Genomic DNA, 19,196 nt, shown 5'->3' with positions numbered 1-19,196 from the left:
GCACCTGATCTGCAAAGAAGAACTGTATCGGCAGCCCTTGGGGCGAGCAGTCTGAGGCCGATACGCCCCACCACCCCATGTCTTAACCAACAAGAAACATTTTTGTAAAAAAAAAAAAAAAAAGTAAAAAGTGGCACATGCTGCTTTTTGTTTGGTTAATAAAAAAACGTTTCTCGTTTCGGAAACCAAACTCAATGATGTAGGCCATGGCACGCCTCTATTCATGTTTTTGAGCATTTACGGCTCCCAGAGAACAGACATTCATAATGTGACCAATGATTAGAACATAGGTCGTGCTGCAAAGTGCACAACCATTTGCAAAACAATCGGCGTGCAAACTGCACATCCCAGTTTGCTAAAGGGTGCTCATACATCCAACCCTAGGAAACTCTTACTTGTCAGTAATGCACAACAAATACACGAGAAAAGTTACTAGTCATTGAGGTCGAGCAGGTGAGGCTTACTCCTGGGGAAGCTGTAGAGGTAGGGAAAAAAAAGGGGGGGGGGTGACACTAAGGGGCACCTAACTTGAACGTGTAGACTTCATCATACACTATATATACTTACCCTCGTGTAAAAAAAAAAAAAAAAGTCTGCACGTTTAACTCCGATCAGCAAATAATATCAAACAACCGCGCCGAAAGTTACCGCGATTAAAGCGTATCTTAGTTCCTGCATGGAAGGCAGCCCGTTTTCACTGAGCAGTTCGTACTATCCCAATGTTTCCCTATTGGACCTTATATAAAACGTTTTTAGGAGAGAGGTTAAAAGGAGCCACCTAAGTGAACCTTTATTTCAGTATAGTGTTGGCAAACAGTGGAATTTTAAGGGATGTGTTCATGGAGAAAAAAAAAAAAAAATAAAAAAAAAAAAAAAGAAACGAGGAAAAAAAATAAAAACACACAAACTTGTAAGATGCCCAAAAAGAACAACGCTAAAAAGGACAACATACCGACACTCCAAATCCTGGCAGTGCTTCCAAGGACCTATTCCGCTAATATCCAAAGATTACTTGGAGTCATGTCACTAATGTCAGATTGAGGGGTACAAATCCTCCAACGAAATCCAAAACTTAGGGAGGGGGGTGGGGTGGGGTGGGGGGGGACAGCGTCTGGTTAAGTGAGGGGCCAGTTCATCCAAGCTATCCTTTGGACTGGGAGAGGTGGGAAAGGTATTGCATAGAGTTGTTGACAGGCCTTCCAAATAACACGTACCCGGAACCACTGGGGATACAAGTATAGTACAAATTGCCTCAGAATCGAGGCAGCTCCACCAACACATTGGGCGGGTCCACAGGGAAGATGAAGTCCAGAGGATTCATTCCTCCGAGAATGGCAGGAGAGGTGGGATCAAGCACCTTTCAGGGAGCGTCTGAGACAATGCGGGCCACCCTTCTTGTTTGCGAAGGAGTCACAGAGCAGCTCTACCATCCAGTGGCCATGTGGCTCCTGGACAACCTCGGTCAGTCGAGATGTTCTTCACACGGGTCCCTTGGGTGATCTGGGCCATAGCCGTTTACAGCGATGAGGACACTCTTCCTGGAAGCCAATGGCACGTCACACCACAGTATACCAACATTCAGGAGACCCATTTGGGAAATGGCACAGTAGACTGGGATGGGCTTCCACACGCTTGGCCTGTCACACAAAGAATCTCAGAGGAAGCAGAGTGGTTTGGGTCCCACACAGAGCGCAAGAAACTGAAGGGGGCGACGGGCAATGCATTACACACACCTCCAGGACCCTTAGACAAGACCTAAAGGTGGACAGGAGGTCGTGGGGTGCACCACAATGTATGAGCTTGTGGAGGAGACAACGAACATTCACGTGCCCTAGAAAGAAAGAAAGGGCGGGTGGGATAACATACTGTGGAGCCAGGCAGCTTTAGAAACCCAGAGCAGGTGGGTCTCCATACACATCGAGTCTTAGGATAGATACTGGGATGCCGAGAGAAGGAGGGATCCGAGGAGGGCGAGGAGGGCGAGGAGCTCACGACCTTTTCCTCACTATGACAACTCCCACAAGGTGCTTCAGGCAAGCACCTGCGCCATCATACGAGAACAAACACCCTCGGACACCAAACTCGGCCCTTTCAAGCCTCGGAGACAATAGGGCAGGTGGGGACGAACACCTCAAGCTCATCGATGTTAGCAGACGTGCCCAGCTCTCTGCTACTGCAGGAGACGCTGATCACACGTTACATTTCACCCGGATAGAGTTACGCCGTGGCATGCCGGGTTCTCGTCTCCCAGAACGCGGCATGTCGTAATACAGAGGGAGACACATCACGTGTAGAGTCCTTGCTGCGGGGAGGGGGCGGAAATCACGTCTCCAGTGCTAGGCGCAGGGAGGAGAGGCTTGTACCCCTGGTGGGGGCCGTTCAGACCACGTGGCAGGAACGGGGGTAGTGGGCACTGGCGCCCTCCTCCCCGGGAGTCTGATAGAGCTCTTTGTGCTGCATGGAAGCTGGGCACAGAATGACACCGCGGGAGGTGGGGCGGCTCAGCGTCCATTTTAGAGCCATTAGGAGCAGATCCTCCCCCTCCCACCCCAATCACAGCCGAGCCAACAGGAGGAAGAAAAAAAAAAAAACACGAGGAATGAAAGGCAGCTCCGACCTGAGTCAGGAGCCAAAATGGACGCCAGCAGCAGGCCAACCTGCGAGTGATTTCAAGTCAAACCAGGGGTGAAAGATTCCCACCGCACACCCCAGGAGTGAGGCCACATGGGAAATAGCCTCGTGTGGGGCAACAGCCCATCAACACAACCTGGAGAAGGACTGCCCAGTGAGCACCGATATCTTTCCGGCAGAAACAGGGGGTGCCTGAAGTGGCCACGGTCATGAAGCCTCAAGCTCTGCCCCAGGAGCAGCCATGCCCACAAAACTTATGAAAGAGACCCAACTGAAGGACCCACCTTGCAAGAACGGCGAGAACCCTAGGAGAAATAATATAGGAGGGATGAACCCTTCTGCCTTGGGTGGCCTCATGTGCTTTGTGAGAGTTCTTTATTTGTGTAAGGCTATGCAACTGGTCATTCCAAGGGAATAGTCTAGGTGGCGGTTCTAAATGCGCTGCCGCCGGGTATGCCCAGACATGGGTCCCAGGCTCTTTGTGCCACTAGATTCAAGCTAGCCTGGCTGATCTGGGATGATACCCCGAAACTGGGCCAGGGAAGCTTTTTTCTGGTACAGTGAGGACCTGGCCTGGTAGTTTGGGTTGGACTGTTCTCATGAGGAGCAGGGTCAAGACGGATTTGTTTATGGTTGGGTCTCAATTGGGGTGGCATGGTGAGCACAAGAATAATGGGTTTAACCCGCCACACCTCTCGGGTGCTCATGACGAGCTGAGCTCGGCATGGCCCGTGGAACGCTCAGGTGCTGGGAGAATTCCCCTGCTGTGCTGAGCGTTCCACGGGAGCCAATGCACCTGTGACGAGCTGAGCTCGTCATGAGCATGCGGGAGGTGTATGCCATGACGAGCTGAGCTCGGCATGGCCCGTGGAACGCTCAGGTGCTGGGAGAATTCCCCTGCTGTGCTGAGCGTTCCACGGGAGCCAATGCACCTGTGACGAGCTGAGCTCATCATGAGCATGCAGGCGCCCCCCTCCCCCCAGCACAGCAGGGGAATGGAGCCAGCAGGGGAGGGGTTAACCCACATCTCGACTGGGGGTGAATGATAGATTTCTTTCTGCATTCAGTCCATCATCCGTGTGTCTTTTGTTCCCTTTCCTAGTGGCAAAGAGATAGAATGGTCTTCCCCAACAGGTTTGTGAAACCACCAATAGTCTGCAGGTCACGACAGCATCACTAGCTGCAAGAGCTATCACAGGCTACAATAACAAATCTTTCCATAAATACATAAAGGCTAGGCCAAAGCCCAGTGCTGCCTACTAGAAGGTTTGCTCCCAACCTATTCCATCCTTGAATACACTGGCAGGACTCGGATCACCCTGGATAAGTAAAGCAAAATCATTTGTACAGTTTTAGGGAAGGAACCCTACGCAGAATACCAGCTTCAAGCTAAAACAAACATTTGCAATGCAACAGGTCTCGCATTAACCAGAGTTTAAGTTACTGGCAATGCAATAGCTTAAACTCTCGCAAATGCGAGACCTATTGCATTGTAAATTTTAGGTTTCTTACCAGCGCCCGTACATTGCCTTCACATTCATGAAGGCTGCGCCCCTTTCTTTAGACAAGCGGAGACTAAATAAAGGGGTGTGTCTGACAAAGTGAAACCGCAGCATGGGGGCTTGGACCTAAAAAAACAAAACCACCTGTTTGTCAACTTGACAAACGGGTGCTTTTTTCTTTTTTCGGGGGGGGGGGGGGGGGGGGGGGTCGGGGAACAAACTAACACTGCAGCTGGAGAGAGACTTTGACAAGATATGTAGGCCAAACAGTTCAAATTTTTCCACAGGCGCTTCCAAAACACATGCATGTTCAAAGACTTGAAGCCCTGCAACTCTGACTGAGTTATAATCTTTGAAAGTTTGAGGAATGGAGTTGAGATGTAATAGCTGCAGGAGGGAGACCACTTTACATGCAATTCTTCTGGAATTGTAGAATAGCCCTATGGTGGGTGATAGCTGTTCCCCAGTGCAGGGAAAGGACTGTTGCCTGAGAAAGCACCTGGGAGAAGTTCACAAGGGGTGCCCATAGGTTCGAACTCCAATATGAAGCTACAAGACAGAGGCAGACATGGCTTCGTGGAAGAATCCAATACAAGCATGCTCAGAAAGAACTGACACCGAGACCGAGGCCAAAGTGCTCAGCGGTGCAAGATTGCTACATGCACCCGAAGGCGAAGCACAAAGAGAGTAATCAAATGAAGACTCACACCAGAGCCAAAGACTTGGGGTATCCTCGATTAAAACCTCAGACCATGGTTGTAAAAGCAGTATGCAAGGAGATTCAGTGCAATAGCTCATTAGCCGTGGTCTAGTGATACAGAAGGAAGTAATTACCTCTTAGAAGCAATGTTTGATGTGGATCTAACTTCTGTTGGAAGGACCACTCCCCAGGTCTGGCTTCACCAGGATATATATATATATTTAATCTATAGATTAAACTGGACAAAAATATTTTTGTAGTTGGAGTATTAGCAGCACTTAGGCATAGAGGAATAAAGATCTAACAACCAAGAACCGGCAGCACTTCCGACTTATTCTCAAACTTCATCCAAGGGACCCAATATATCTAAAGACAAGTCCATTGTTACTTAGCCAAGCAGCAGTACCTACTGAAACAGTCCAGAAGAGAAAAAGCCAAATCTCCAACTCAAGGAATGCACGAAAATAACACACCCTGATCATGTTGATGAAAATCAAACTCCAATCCAGGACTGCCTAGCTCCAATTATGCAGAACAGCAAATCTGATCCAGACGGGTTTTTAACTCATCTACCTCATCAGTGGGCGCAATTCGGATAAGACGGAGGTGGTCATCTTTGGACAACTCACTCCAAGCTGGTCACCTGATTGGTGGCCTGCATCATTTGGAACTGTGCCTAAGCCCACGCCCAAGGTAAGAAATCTGGGAGTGGTCTTTGACGACCAACTCAACTTTGTTGCCCACGCTAACCAAGTAGCCTCCTCTGCGTTTCATAAACTAAGTCTAATCAGGAAAATAACCCCTTTCCTACCCGAAACTGCTGTGAAAACTCTGGTAAATTCCCTAGTGCTGTCCACTTTGGATTATTGGAACGGCCTCTTCGCAAATGCCCAGATTAGGGTATTTGATAAAATGCAAATAATACAAAATGTGGCAGCAAGACTAATTGCCAGAATCCCCAAACACATGTCTGCTACAGACACCATCAGCAAACTACACTGGCTTCCTATAAGAAGCAGGGTCAAGTTTAAAACGCTTTGTATTGTGTATAAAGCTCTCCATGGAGAAGGACCTCAATTTCTCAAAGATCAACTAACCCTCTACTGTCCTTCGAGGACTCTGCGATCCTCTACTCTTAATGACTTAGTGGTGCCTCGCACTAAGACTGTCTCCTGGGGAGACAGTCTATTCCTGGTCTCGGCCCCAAAACTATTGAACACTCTCCCTCAGTCAATTCGAACCTGCACCACTCTTTGGTCCTTCCGTAAACTTTTAAAAACATGGTTTTTTAACCATTAATCTGTCCCTTTCTATCTTACACACTCAGTGGAGATCCCGATGCAGATGCTACAGCGCCGAGACGCCTTCGGGCAATTGTTCGAGCTTTATCAAATTTCATAAATAAATACATTTTCCATCTCAGCTTTTATAGTGTAGGCACAACCCTCTGCCAGAAAGCATAACCCTCATGGTGTAGAGCGGATGTGTGGCACTAAGGTAGTTTAAATAGATAGATTCACATAACATACACCCAAAATTCATGGCATCTGCCGATTCACCTTCAATATTCCAACCTTAGTTTAGCTGTACAGATGCAATACACTAGAAAGGCTTTCCCTTGCTATCCTGCTTCAGACCCTTACTCTGCAAACAACCACAAAAGTTCAAAGAAACAAAAAGAGGTGTAGATAAAGCAACCTAGCGCCTTGGTTTCAAGTACACAAGGCTGTAGACATGGACTTAACGGGCAACTCTTACCCGATAGTCAATGGAAGTCTAATAGCCTTAACATATAATGCTCAACTTTATTAAGGGACTCCAGTTAACTGGTGTGGCAAGGCAACTTCTAGCTTTCCTTTGGAGCCAGCTATGACTCCCTGCCATATCAGAGCTTGACATTTGATATGAAGAGAGCCGGATACTTGACAGTACTCAGGAGAGGCCCGTTGATCCACAGCCCTGGGTCTGTCAAGAGCTTCCTGCAAGTCACCCACCCAATCCCAACATAATCGATCTAGCTTCAAATGAACCTCCGGTAGTTAGAGGTTCACCAATCCATATAGGACAAAAAGGCTTAAATACCTCACAAAATCAATCAATCAATCAATCATATCATGTGTAAAGCTTACTACTCACCCGTGAGGGTCTCAAGGCGCTGCTGTGGGGGAAGGCTGCTACTGCTCGAAAAGCCAGGTCTTGAGGAGTTTTCTGAAGGTCAGCAGGTCTTGGGTCTGCCGTAGGTGGATGGGGAGGGTGTTCCAGGTCTATGCGGCGAGGGGGGAGAACGATTTGCCGCCTGAGGTCGCTCTTCGGAAGCGGGAGACTGTAGCGAGGGCGAGGTCGGCGGAGCTGGCGGGTGGGGGTATAGAAGCGGAGTCGTCTGTTGAGGTACGTTGGTCCGGTGCTGAGGAGTGCCTTGTGTGCATGGGTGAGGAGCTTGAAGGTTATTCTCTTGTTGACTGGGAGCCAGTGCAGGTCTCATGTGGGGTGTGATGTGGCTGCGGCAAGGGATGTCGAGGATCAGGCGTGCAGAGGCGTTCTGGGTGCGTTGGAGCAGTCTCATGAGTTTGGCCGAGGCTCCTGCGTAGAGGGCGTTTCCATAGTCCAACCTACTGCTGACAAGGGCCTGGGTGACTGTTCTTCTAGTTTCAGTGGGGATCCACTTGTAGATCCTACGGAGCATGCAGAGAGTGTTAAAGCAGGAGGAGGAGACAGCGTTGACCGGTATAGTCATGAGTACGTTGGTCCGGTGCTGAGGAGTGCCTTGTGTGCATGGGTGAGGAGCTTGAAGGTTATTCTCTTGTTGACTGGGAGCCAGTGCAGGTCTCATGTGGGGTGTGATGTGGCTGCGGCAAGGGACGTCGAGGATCAGGCGTGCAGAGGCGTTCTGGGTGCGTTGGAGCAGTCTCATGAGTTTGGCCGAGGCTCCTGCGTAGAGGGCGTTTCCATAGTCCAACCTACTGCTGACAAGGGCCTGGGTGACTGTTCTTCTAGTTTCAGTGGGGATCCACTTGTAGATCCTACGGAGCATGCAGAGAGTGTTGAAGCAGGAGGAGGAGACAGCGTTGACCGGTATAGTCATGGAGAGGCTGGAGTGGAGGAAGACCCCTAGGTTGCGTGCGTGGTCGGTGGGTGTTGGAGCGGTTCCCAGTGCAGTCGGCCACCAGGAGTCGTCCCAGGCCGAAGGGTTGGATCCGAGAATGAGGACCTCAGTCTTCTCAGAGTTCAGCTTCAGTCGGCTGTTCCTCATCCATTCAGCAATGGCCTTCATTCCTTTGTGAAGGTTGGTTTTGTAGGTGTGGGAGTTCTTGGTGAGGGAGAGTATCAGCTGGGTGTCATCGGCATAGGAGAGGATGTTGAGGTCGTGCCGATGGGTGACGTGGGAGAGCGGTGCCATGTAGATGTTAAACAGAGTTGGGATGAGCCCTGGGGTACGCCGCAGATTATCTCGGGGGCGGAAGGGGGGGGGGGGGGGGGGCGAACGCTCTGTGTTCTGCCAGAGAGGAAGGAGGTGGTCCAGTTCAGGGCCTTCTCTTGAATCCCAGCGCTGGAGGCGTGTTCGTAGTGTGTGGTGACAGACCGTGTTGAAGGCAGCTGACAGGTCCAGGAGGATGAGGGCCGCCGTTTCTCCGTTGTCCAGCAGGGACTTGATGCCATCAGCAATGAGGGCAGTCTCGGTGCTGTGGTTGCTGCGGAACCCGGACTGGGAAGGGTCCAGGATGTTGTTCTCCTCGAGGTAGCGGGTCAGTTGTTCGTTGACGGTCTTCTCGATGACCGTTGCCGGGAACGGGAGCAGGGAGATGGGCTTTAAGTTCTTATGGTCCTTGGGGTCCGCCTTGGGTTTCTCGAGTAAGGCTTTGATCTCGGCGCTCTTCCAGCTCTCCGGGAAGGTTGCTGTCTCGAAGGAGGTGTTGATACCTTTCCGGAGATGGGGTGCGATGGATGTGCTGGCTTTGTTGAAGATGTGGTGTGGGCATGGATCTGACGGAGATCCGGAGTGGATGGTGTTCATGATTTTGATGGTGTCATAGTCGTTGATGTTGGTCTAGTAGAACAGGCGTTTGGTGGTCGTGGGGGCGGAGGTCTCAGTGGTTGTCGGGGTGGTCGTGGCGTTGAAACCGTTTCGGATGTCTGATCTTGCAGTGGAAGAAGGTGGCCAGCGAGTCGCACAGGTCTTGCAAGCCGGGAACGGGAGCAGGGAGATGGGCTTTAAGTTCTTATGGTCCTTGGGGTCCGCCTTGGGTTTCTCGAGTAAGGCTTTGATCTCGGCGCTCTTTCAGCTCTCCGGGAAGGTTGCTGTCTCGAAGGAGGTGTTGATACCTTTCCGGAGATGGGGTGCGATGGATGTGCTGGCTTTGTTGAAGATGTGGTGTGGGCATGGATCTGACGGAGATCCGGAGTGGATGGTGTTCATGATTTTGATGGTGTCATAGTCGTTGATGTTGGTCTAGTAGAACAGGCGTTTGGTGGTCGTGGGGGCGGAGGTCTCAGTGGTTGTCGGGGTGGTCGTGGCGTTGAAACCGTTTCGGATGTCTGATCTTGCAGTGGAAGAAGGTGGCCAGTGAGTCGCACAGGTCTTGCAAGCCGGGAACGGGAGCAGGGAGATGGGCTTTAAGTTCTTATGGTCCTTGGGGTCCGCCTTGGGTTTCTCGAGTAAGGCTTTGATCTCGGCGCTCTTTCAGCTCTCCGGGAAGGTTGCTGTCTCGAAGGAGGTGTTGATACCTTTCCGGAGATGGGGTGCGATGGATGTGCTGGCTTTGTTGAAGATGTGGTGTGGGCATGGATCTGACGGAGATCCGGAGTGGATGGTGTTCATGATTTTGATGGTGTCATAGTCGTTGATGTTGGTCTAGTAGAACAGGCGTTTGGTGGTCGTGGGGGCGGAGGTCTCAGTGGTTGTCGGGGTGGTCGTGGCGTTGAAACTGTTGCGGATGTCTGATCTTGCAGTGGAAGAAGGTGGCCAGCGAGTCGCACAGGTCTTGCAAGGGTGGGACTTCATTGGTTTTGGAGCTGGGGTTGGAGAGTTCCTACACGATGTTGAAGAGCTCTTTGCTGTTCTGCGCGTTTTTGTCTAGGCGGTCTTTGAAGGAGGCCCTTTTGGCAGATCTGATGAGGTGATGGGTGGCATTCTTGTGGGCGGCGTGGCTGTCCGTTCACGGAGTCAGATCTTCTCAAGCTTTCGCCAGGTTTGCTTGGAGGCCCGGAGGTCTTCAGTGAACCAGCTGGCTTTCTTGTTGGTAGGATTGTTGGAGGGTTTCTTGATCGGGGCGAGTGTGTTGGCGCAGTCGTTGATCCACTGTGAGGTTGCGGGCGGCGGTGTCTGGGACGGTATGGTCGGCGGGTGGGCTCTGGGCGAGGGTGGTGGTTAGCTGGTCTTCGGTGACTTTGCTCCAGTAGCGGTGAGGCATCTCTGTTGGGTGCGGTGGTGCGTTCCTTGAAGGTCAAGTGGATGCAGCGGTGGTCGGTCCAGTGGAGTTCGGTGGTATGGTTGAAGGAGACGTGGGGGCTTGCGGAGAAGATGGGGGTCAAGCGTGTGACCGGCGGAGTGGGTGGGTGTTGTGACAAGTTGTCTGAGTCCGAGGTTGGCTAGGTTGTCGGTCAGGGTGGGGAGTTGGTGTTGTCATTGTTCGAGGTGGAAGTTCAGGTTCCCAAGGAGGTTGTAGTCCGTGGAGGCGAGGGAGTATGTGCTGACGAAGTTGGCGATGGAGTCGCTGAACTGTGGTCGGGGTCCGGGCGGTCTGTAGATGAGGGTTCCTCCAAGGGCGGTGTTTGGGTCTGTGTGAATCTGGAAGTGCAGGAGTTCGGCGGTGCTGAGGGCGCCGTCGGTGTTGGTAGAGACTCTGAGAGTGTTCCTGTGGACAATGGAGATTCCTCCTCCCGCTCTGTTTGTGTGGTCCTTGCGGGTGATCTTGTAGCCTTCTGGGACGGCTATGGCTATGTCGGGTGCCGAGGCGGGGTTCAGCCAGGTCTCAGTCAGGAAGGGGGTGTCTGGGGAGGTTGAGTCTAGTAGGTCTCAGAGTTCAACAGCATGTTTTCAGGCGGAGCGGTTGTTGAGAAGGATGCATCTGAGGTGGTTGGGTTCTTTCCTGGTCGGCAGCATGGTGGGGCGGATGCCTGTGAAGCTGCAGTTCCGGCAGGTGAAAGCTCCGTGGGTGCGCTTCGGGGCAGCCAGGAAGCAGATGTGTGATCGTCCGGTGTTGAGTGCGTGGGGGGGTTCTGGCATCGTATCGGTGTAGTGGCGTTCGTGGTGTCCAGGGGTCCTGGCCCAGGACGCGGTCCAGGCACAGACGGGCTTGCCTTAGGTGCGCCAGCGGCACGCCCGCTGAGCGCAGCCGCGTAGCGGCTTCCATATGAGGGGATGTGGGAGGGAGGAGCAGCTGGGAGGCGGGAGCGGGGCGGCGAATGGGATTGCAGGTGGGTGTGGCCACAGCGGCAGGAAAAATGGGCCGGGCCGCGGGAGAACTGGGCAGAGAAATGAAAAACAAGTTTGGGCAAGAAAACAAGTACAGGCACAAAGGAATAAAAACAAGTCTGGGCAAGAAAGAAAGTTAGGCACCGGAAAAAAAAAAAACAAGTCTGGGAAAGAAAGAAAGTACAGGCACAGGGGAATAAAAACAAGTCTGGGCAAGAAAGCAAGTATAGGCACAGGGGAATAAAAACAAGTCTGGGCAAGAAAGCAAGTTAGGCACAGGGGAAAAATACAAGATTAGGTAAAAACAATGCAGGCAGAGCCGTGCAGCAGCATGGGGAGCGACCTGTCTGCGAGAAGGGTCATAGGTCCCAGCAATCTTCACTGTAGTAATGTCTTCTGGCCAAAGAATATGACGGCAAGTTTTGCATGTACCAGAGAAATACAGCTAGTAGGAGTTGTTCAGGTTTTGTAGGCCTACGGAACATACACACACCCAGAGAAAAATGTACACGCAAGAAACAGGTTTCCAGCTGGCCTAATCGGTGAGCCCACCAATTCTACTTTTTCTTTGAGGGTTACACTTGGCAGTTCTTTAACCAGTACAACAGCACATTTTCTTTGGTTTGGTCTACTAGGATAGTGCAACCCCGACTAGAATGACACCTTAATCAAAAAACTAAAAGAGGGCCCCTGGGAAGACCACTAACAGGCAGGCAAACAGGAACAAATGCATAAGCAAAAAATGTAAAAAATTTCCTGATAAAACCAATTGGCGATGGGCACCGTCTTCAGTGAAAAGTTAATAGATAGCACCAAGTTACCACAGATGCTAGCAGAGAAACTGCTTCAGAATATTAACGCCTCACTTCCAATGCACAGACAGAAAAAGGGGTCCTCACCCTAAACACACCTGATAGGATGATCAAAACATCTCACATGCTCCCCTAAAACCAGACTAATAAACACCATTGTTTGTGTTGTACCTGGCAATATTATAAGTCCCTTGCTCCTCAAATCCTAAGTGAATCAAAAACAGAGTAGGAATTGTTCTATCCAAAAGAATAGTCCTGCATACCCGCCCCCCGTATATCTCCCTCAAAAAAATTGATTCATCATACTTGGTATTTATGAACTACTAATTTTAGAAGAGATGGACGCCAGCATTTATTTTGATGGGGCACGCCGTAGAGGGGGGTAAGCAGGCCTGGAGATATGCCCCTTAACTCCTCCCAAAAGCAGAGCAGATATGACATACTCGGCGCTGGGAAACTCTTCGGGGTAGCGGTGCGTCCTACAAATTCTAAATAAATAGCTTCCAGTCCCCTGGCAGATGAAGCCAGGTATCGTTTCAACCAGGTCTGAAGACTAAGTTTAAGTGAGCTTTGAAAATTTGGGAGATGAACAGACTGTTTGCATTTGGACCTGTTTAACTGCGGCACAGCGGTTTAAACGAGTGGGTGGGGGTCGCGTCGGCCAACAGACATGCGCAGCACTACTGAGGGAGTGCTGGCGACAACCGTTGTGCGACGTGCGCAGCAAAGTAATTAACCCAACAACTGCACTTTCAATAGAAAACTAAATTCGCACAATAAAAAGAAACTAGACCAACAATTCCTAACTTACTCGATAAACCTAAGCGGAATCACTGGGCAATCAAAATTACCCCCTCTGTGGTCAAAACCAAGTAACACATCAATGCCAAAATACATAAAACACACCCCCAGAATAGTAATCAAAATTACCCCACTGCTTACAAGTGAAAACACACTGCCGAGAACAGTCACCATCCCTAATGTCTGGCAATTGTAGACCTACACTCCAATCATCTCGCAAGTCTAGACACAACCAAACATACTCCAGGAAGTAACACTAGCATCCACAAAATAGACTACTCACCCTATGAAGGGAATAAACAGACTGAAGACTACTGTTGCGCTCAAGTCTGGATGCCAACATCTGCATTTAGACAAGCCCATTACCAAGTTTTCTGGAGTACCTTGCAGGCAACAGATTGACAAAAATCCATCTTCATTGCTGATAAAATACTTGTGAAATCTACATAACTCAGAAACTAACACAAGTAGAAAAGGCACACACTAGATGTGAATAAGACCCATGTCCAGCACACGATAAACAAATCAGTTGAACCCAACCTATAAGCCAAACAAACACCATCACACTCGGTAACCTAAGAACCAGCCAACATTCCTACAATGCTTCTTTCAACAACCATGAACCAACTTATGGCACAATATTCTTGCCACCAGCATAGAGATCAGCCCGCTAGGCCTGTAGGGTCCCCCAGAATCTTATGAACCAGCTAACCTGGATCCATGTATTTGACATAGTAGACCATTCCACCAACACATCCACCCTGGAGTCTCGAAATAAACACATCAGTAATGTCTTTCATGGATTCACCTCTTACCTTTCCAAACAACACTAGTTTGTTGACATGGGCACCACCATGTCAAAAAATGATCCACATCACCTGCAAAGTCTCCTAGGGTTCCACACTTACTGCCATCTTCAACCTTTACATGGAGCCGGTTGGTACTTTAGTCACAGATAACAGCATCAAGATTCACCAATATCCCAATGACACAACTCTACTAAAGTCATCTCCTTTAGATATCTAATGCCACAAACACTACTTGCAGATCATCCAGAACAAAAACAGAAACAGTTCAAACCTGGATCAATACATAAACATTGGTGGCTTTGACACCCAGCATTCAATAAAAGTCATGTCACTTGGATTTACCCTTAATACCAAACTCCCCAGCAAGGAACATAATGCCCAACAACAACAAAAAAAAGGAAGATTTAAGGCGTCCTGGTACCAGCACTCTCTTCTAAAAGAAAGACTTCAGAACTGCTGTTCAAGCCCACGCACTCACACCTAGACGGTCATAACGTCCTATTGCATGGCCTCCCAGATTCCTCGCTTGGCACGGCACCCCTTAGGGGTATCCTATACGCTACCGTATGTCCCACCTAGGCCTGGAATATGTTCACATCACTCATGCCGATGGAACTTTAACGATTTAGAAAAGGGGGTGGTGATGAACAGAGTGTCTGAGTTAAACAGACCACTCTTACCCAGTCCAAAGATCAGGGCTTGATCCATCACCGTTATTTATCTCACTGCCCCATCCCAGCTCAGAACCTGGCTATATGCAAATCAGTCTGTCCCTGGCCCAGTGCATCATGGGAACAGGGCAGACTAAACTACCAAGCCAATTCTTCACCAGAAAGGAGACAAGCTACCGGGGACCGGTTTCTGGCATTTCAGCCTTCTTCGGCCCGGCTTGCTTGAATCCTGATGGAGCAGTGAGAAAGGGACTCATGTCTGAGTATACCCTGCCACACCTATAGTGGCCAAAAACGATTTAGAAAAGGGGGTGGTGATGAACAGAGTGTCTGAGTTAAACAGACCACTCTTACCCAGTCCAAAGATCAGGGCTTGATCCATCACCGTTATTTATCTCACTGCCCCATCCCAGCTCAGAACCTGGCTATATGCAAATCAGTCTGTCCCTGGCCCAGTGCATCATGGGAACAGGGCAGACTAAACTACCAAGCCAATTCTTCACCAGAAAGGAGACAAGCTACCGGGGACCGGTTTCTGGCATTTCAGCCTTCTTCGGCCCGGCTTGCTTGAATCCTGATGGAGCAGTGAGAAAGGGACTCATGTCTGAGTATACCCTGCCACACCTATAGTGGCCAAAAACGATTTAGAAAAGGGGGTGGTGATGAACAGAGTGTCTGAGTTAAACAGACCACTCTTACCCAGTCCAAAGATCAGGGCTTGATCCATCACCGTTATTTATCTCACTGCCCCATCCCAGCTCAGAACCTGGCTATATGCAAATCAGTCTGTCCCTGGCCCAGTGCATCATGGGAACAGGGCAGACTAAACTACCAAGCCAATTCTTCACCAGAAAGGAGACAAGCTACCGGGGACCGGTTTCTGGCATTTCAGCCTTCTTCGGCCCGGCTTGCTTGAATCCTGATGGAGCAGTGAGAAAGGGACTCATGTCTGAGTATACCCTGCCACACCTATAGTGGCCAAAACCGATTTAGAAAAGGGGGTGGTGATGAACAGAGTGTCTGAGTTAAACAGACCACTCTTACCCAGTCCAAAGATCAGGGCTTGATCCATCACCGTCCTATTGCATGGCCTCCCAGATTCCTCGCTTGGCACGGCACCCCTTAGGGGTATCCTATACGCTACCGTATGTCCCACCTAGGCCTGGAATATGTTCACATCACTCATGCCGATGGAACTTTAACGGCTTCACTTACAGTCCCTCCACACAAAAAAAACTAGACGTTCAATTTACACAGTCATCAAGACCAGCACCCCGCTTATCTCGCACACAAAAGAAAAAATCACCATCTACGGTGGTTCTCAGCACACCCGGAGCCAGGTGACCATATGATTGCAGACTAAGAAGTGTGAAAAAGTAAAAACAAGACAGCTGGCATTTTCCATCTATGCACCCAGTATCTCAAATAACATCATGCCACCCCAATGTGGCTCCAATTTAGGAAGGAGTTGAAGACTAATCTTTTGGAAGAATACTAAATCACAATGCATTACACTTTAACAACCCAGCATGGGTAACCCATGTTTATGCTAGTCTTTGACCAGGTACAGCAGACATGCTGCCTTATGACTAGGTTCACTATAGACATGCAATATACTACACACATATTCAATAAACCAACACAGAACATTGCAACGTAGCATAACCCTTTACAGCCCCTTTAAAACAGCCAGATATTCCAGAACACCGTGAGGAAGCCAACTGTGCTGGACATTCCTCTACAGAACCATGCAAAAAGACCATATCAGGTCACATTGTAATTTACCGACCCAATATTGAATTGGCAAAGGGAGCTTGACACCCAATGAAAGCCAACTGGGCCCAGAGTATGAAACCACTCCATTTACAATCATAAACTGGAATCCTCTAAACTAGCCAAGTAGGGTAATGTAGAGGATCAGCAGACCTCTGAATAAATCATCATGCCCAACCCCCTTTGGGCCACAGATATGCTGCTCATCTAACACCAAACACCCCCCAGACCCCAACTACGTCACAAGTCTGATGTAATTGAGGACCCCGTAATAGGCCATTGACTGGCCACAAACACCCCTTGAAACGGATAGTTTGAACACACTGCCTCTCACCTGGGAGTGGAGGCACACTGTGCGTCATGAGCAGGTCCATTTCTTCTTCCTCACTGCCGGAGCCTGTGGACAGTGGGGACGCCATATTTCTCCAAGATGAATCCACGTCTGCTGTCTGTAATGTTTGCAGCCCTACTCAAGACCTGATGAGATTGCACGGCGAGCAAGGGTTCCTTCTCCTGGGGGCGACTCTTGATGCCAGGCTGAAAGAAGGGTCGAACAGTTAGGAAAAGTTCAACTTTAGAAAAATAAATAAAACAGAACACACCCGATACTGAATAAGTTGCCAGCTACCAAAGGGGACGGATGGCACCAGTTAAGTCAAACTGAAAGGATGTTCCCATCTCAAATAGGTGATACAGATTGCCGACCTGGGCCTTGGCTGAGGTGGCTGCCATCTCAAAATGTTGACTGGGAGTGGTCTCATGAGACTGTATTAACGTGTCACTAATAGACAAGGATTGCTTGCCCTAGGGCAATTTCAGTGTTAGCTTGCATGGGATCTCTAGAGGGGACTAAAATCTCAGGAGCAGTATACTTGGGTGGTGTTAGTGACATGAAGGGGGCCTTCTTTGTGATAGATTACTGTAATCGTTAAAATGGCTGGGAGACCTGCATGGGTTTCTCACATGGCCTTAAAAGTCCATTGTCGGCTGATGGTCAGACAACTGAAAGGGGAGACGATGGGGAGAGAAAGTGCTATGGTTATGCCCCAAAAGAGAGCATTTAGCCATAGACTTTAAAGAACATTTTTGGTGGTATCACTGCTGCCCATTGTGTGAAGTAGGGAGTCTCCAATGTAGCGAGTCAGAACCCTCAGTGGTGGAAGTTGTGAAGGAGACATGTTGTGAAGGAGACATGTTGTGAGGGAGACATGGTGCGAGGAGTCAATATATACTACTTTCCATTCTAGTGTAGATAGTGTGGGGGGGAGGGGCGGTATAGCCTTTCCCAATAAAGGGCTGGTGCTAACATCTGCTTTCCACATGATTTTTGGGGCGGTATCTAGTTTTTTTGTCGCCTGGACAGGGGAAATACTTGTTTGCTAGGACTTTTGGGGATACTATGCCACAAAAATCTTAGAACCCAGACGTCTGAATGGGTGAGGTCAGTGCGAGGCACATTAAGTACTAAATAATATAGGGTTCACAGCTGGCCGGGGTGGGAATACATCTTTGAGGGGACTTTTTGTGATACTATTCAATACAACTCAAAAACCCCAGACATCAAAACTGGAGAGGTTCGTGCGAGGTACGTACACGAACTAATATAACACAAGGTTTACTTCTGTGGGGTACTCAGATTGGTTTGTAAGACTACGGAATGGGGCGGACACCTTTCCTCAAAGGTTTTTTTTCCGATTTAGAGGATTTGGGTGTTGGGACGCCCTGTGACAGAGCGGCTCCCTTTGGGCTGTCACTCTGTAGAAAGATGCACGTTGGGAGTATAAGGCAGCTATATGACAAAGACAGTTTGGAGGGGGTAGTTACCTAGGAGTGGGATCCTGTAAAGGGGGGAGAATTGTGAAAGGATCCTGTGATGGACATTTCGTTATACTGCCGGGGTGATGTGAGGTGTGTTTGTATCTGAGGGGGTTCTTTGTTCTCGGACCTCTCCTGGGGGGGTTGGACACGTCAGTGCGGCACTGGCCCTGCAGGGGGCGCCCAGCAGCTCACTGTGTGGAGGCGGTTTGGGGTGGGGGGCTCTCTTGGCAAGCCTTCCTTGTAGTTGGAGAGGAGGCATGGTCCTCTGGGGGGGGATAGGAAGGGAGGACTTCTTCCAGTGACTGAGGCCTGTCACCACCCCTTCCCTGCCGGGGCTCCCCCACACATACTCACACCCCCGCGGCCGCCATTTTGTCCCCCCGGATCTGCTGACAGGTGCGCCTCATGTCACCTCAGCCCTGCCCTCGGTCACTGCTGACCCCCACGGCCACGAGTCCTCGCGGCGGACGAGCACCTCGGGTGACCCCAGGGGGTACTTACCCCCCTGTACCCCGCAGTTGTAGTCCCAGAGTCCCCCCACCCCCGGTCGGTCTGGGTCCCACAGGAGTCTGTCCTGCCCCTTCCATTGTCCCAGCACTCACTTCTGTCACCCTCCCTCCCATCCCGGGGCCTCATCCACCTCAGCCCCCGGGGCCTCATCCACCTCAGCCCCCGGGGCCTCGCGCCAGGGTCTCTTCGCCTCCGGTAGCACCGGAAGCGGTCTCACCTCTCGTGACCCCGGCGTGGCCGCTCGCGCCCTCCCCGTGCCCGTCACCCCCCTCTCGCCGGTCACCCCTTCACCCCGGTGCGGTCCCCCCCTCACCTCTCCGTGTCCCGCTCCCTCCTCTGCTCCTCGCCGGCTGATCTTCCTCCTCCTCTTCCTCCCTGACCCCCCCACTATGCCCCTCCCCCCCTCTGTAACCACGGCAACCGCCGCCCGTCACCCTGGAGACCGCCCCCTCCCTGCACAGAGCGCGCGCTCTCAGCCGGACATCCCATAATAGTCACCACCACCCGGGGCATCCCATAATACTCCCCCCACCGGCTCTGGGCATCCCATAATATTCAACACCAGGAGGGGAGGGGTCAGAAGGGTCAGCCTCGGGCATCCCATAATACTCATGCACTCCAGGACATCCCATAATACTATAGCACAGCAGCCTGCTGGGGTGTGGGGGTGGGCTGAAGAAAAGACTACTCCACCCTCTCGGCATCCCATAATATTCAACACACATAAGCGTGGGCACCCCAGGACATCCCATAATAC

General features: G+C 50.5%; 1 protein-coding gene across 3 annotated transcripts in view; it reads right to left on the bottom strand.

Moving 5' to 3' along the window:
- CHD4 (chromodomain helicase DNA binding protein 4) overlaps positions 1–18,843 on the bottom strand; it is a 93,046-nt gene extending 74,203 nt beyond the window's left edge. Inside the window, exons 1-2 of one of the 3 annotated variants that reach the window (XM_086932894.1) lie at positions 18,753–18,843; positions 16,446–16,648 (exon numbers count right to left, since the gene is read on the bottom strand). In XM_086932894.1, the coding sequence (XP_086789020.1) occupies positions 16,446–16,530 (85 nt within the window). In that variant the 5' untranslated portion in view covers positions 16,531–16,648; positions 18,753–18,843. The remainder of the gene's footprint in view (positions 1–16,445; positions 16,649–18,752) is intronic. The other 2 variants (XM_086932893.1, XM_086932895.1) reach the window with 2 other exon arrangements.
- Between the last annotated feature and the right edge of the window lie 353 nt (positions 18,844–19,196).

Source organism: Lissotriton vulgaris, chromosome 7 (genome assembly GCF_964263255.1).
Source record: "Lissotriton vulgaris chromosome 7, aLisVul1.2, whole genome shotgun sequence".
In the NCBI taxonomy this organism is placed as follows: domain Eukaryota; kingdom Metazoa; phylum Chordata; class Amphibia; order Caudata; family Salamandridae; genus Lissotriton; species Lissotriton vulgaris.
The sequence above is the reverse complement of the archived record's forward strand: the minus strand, read 5'-3'. Positions and strand labels throughout refer to the sequence as shown.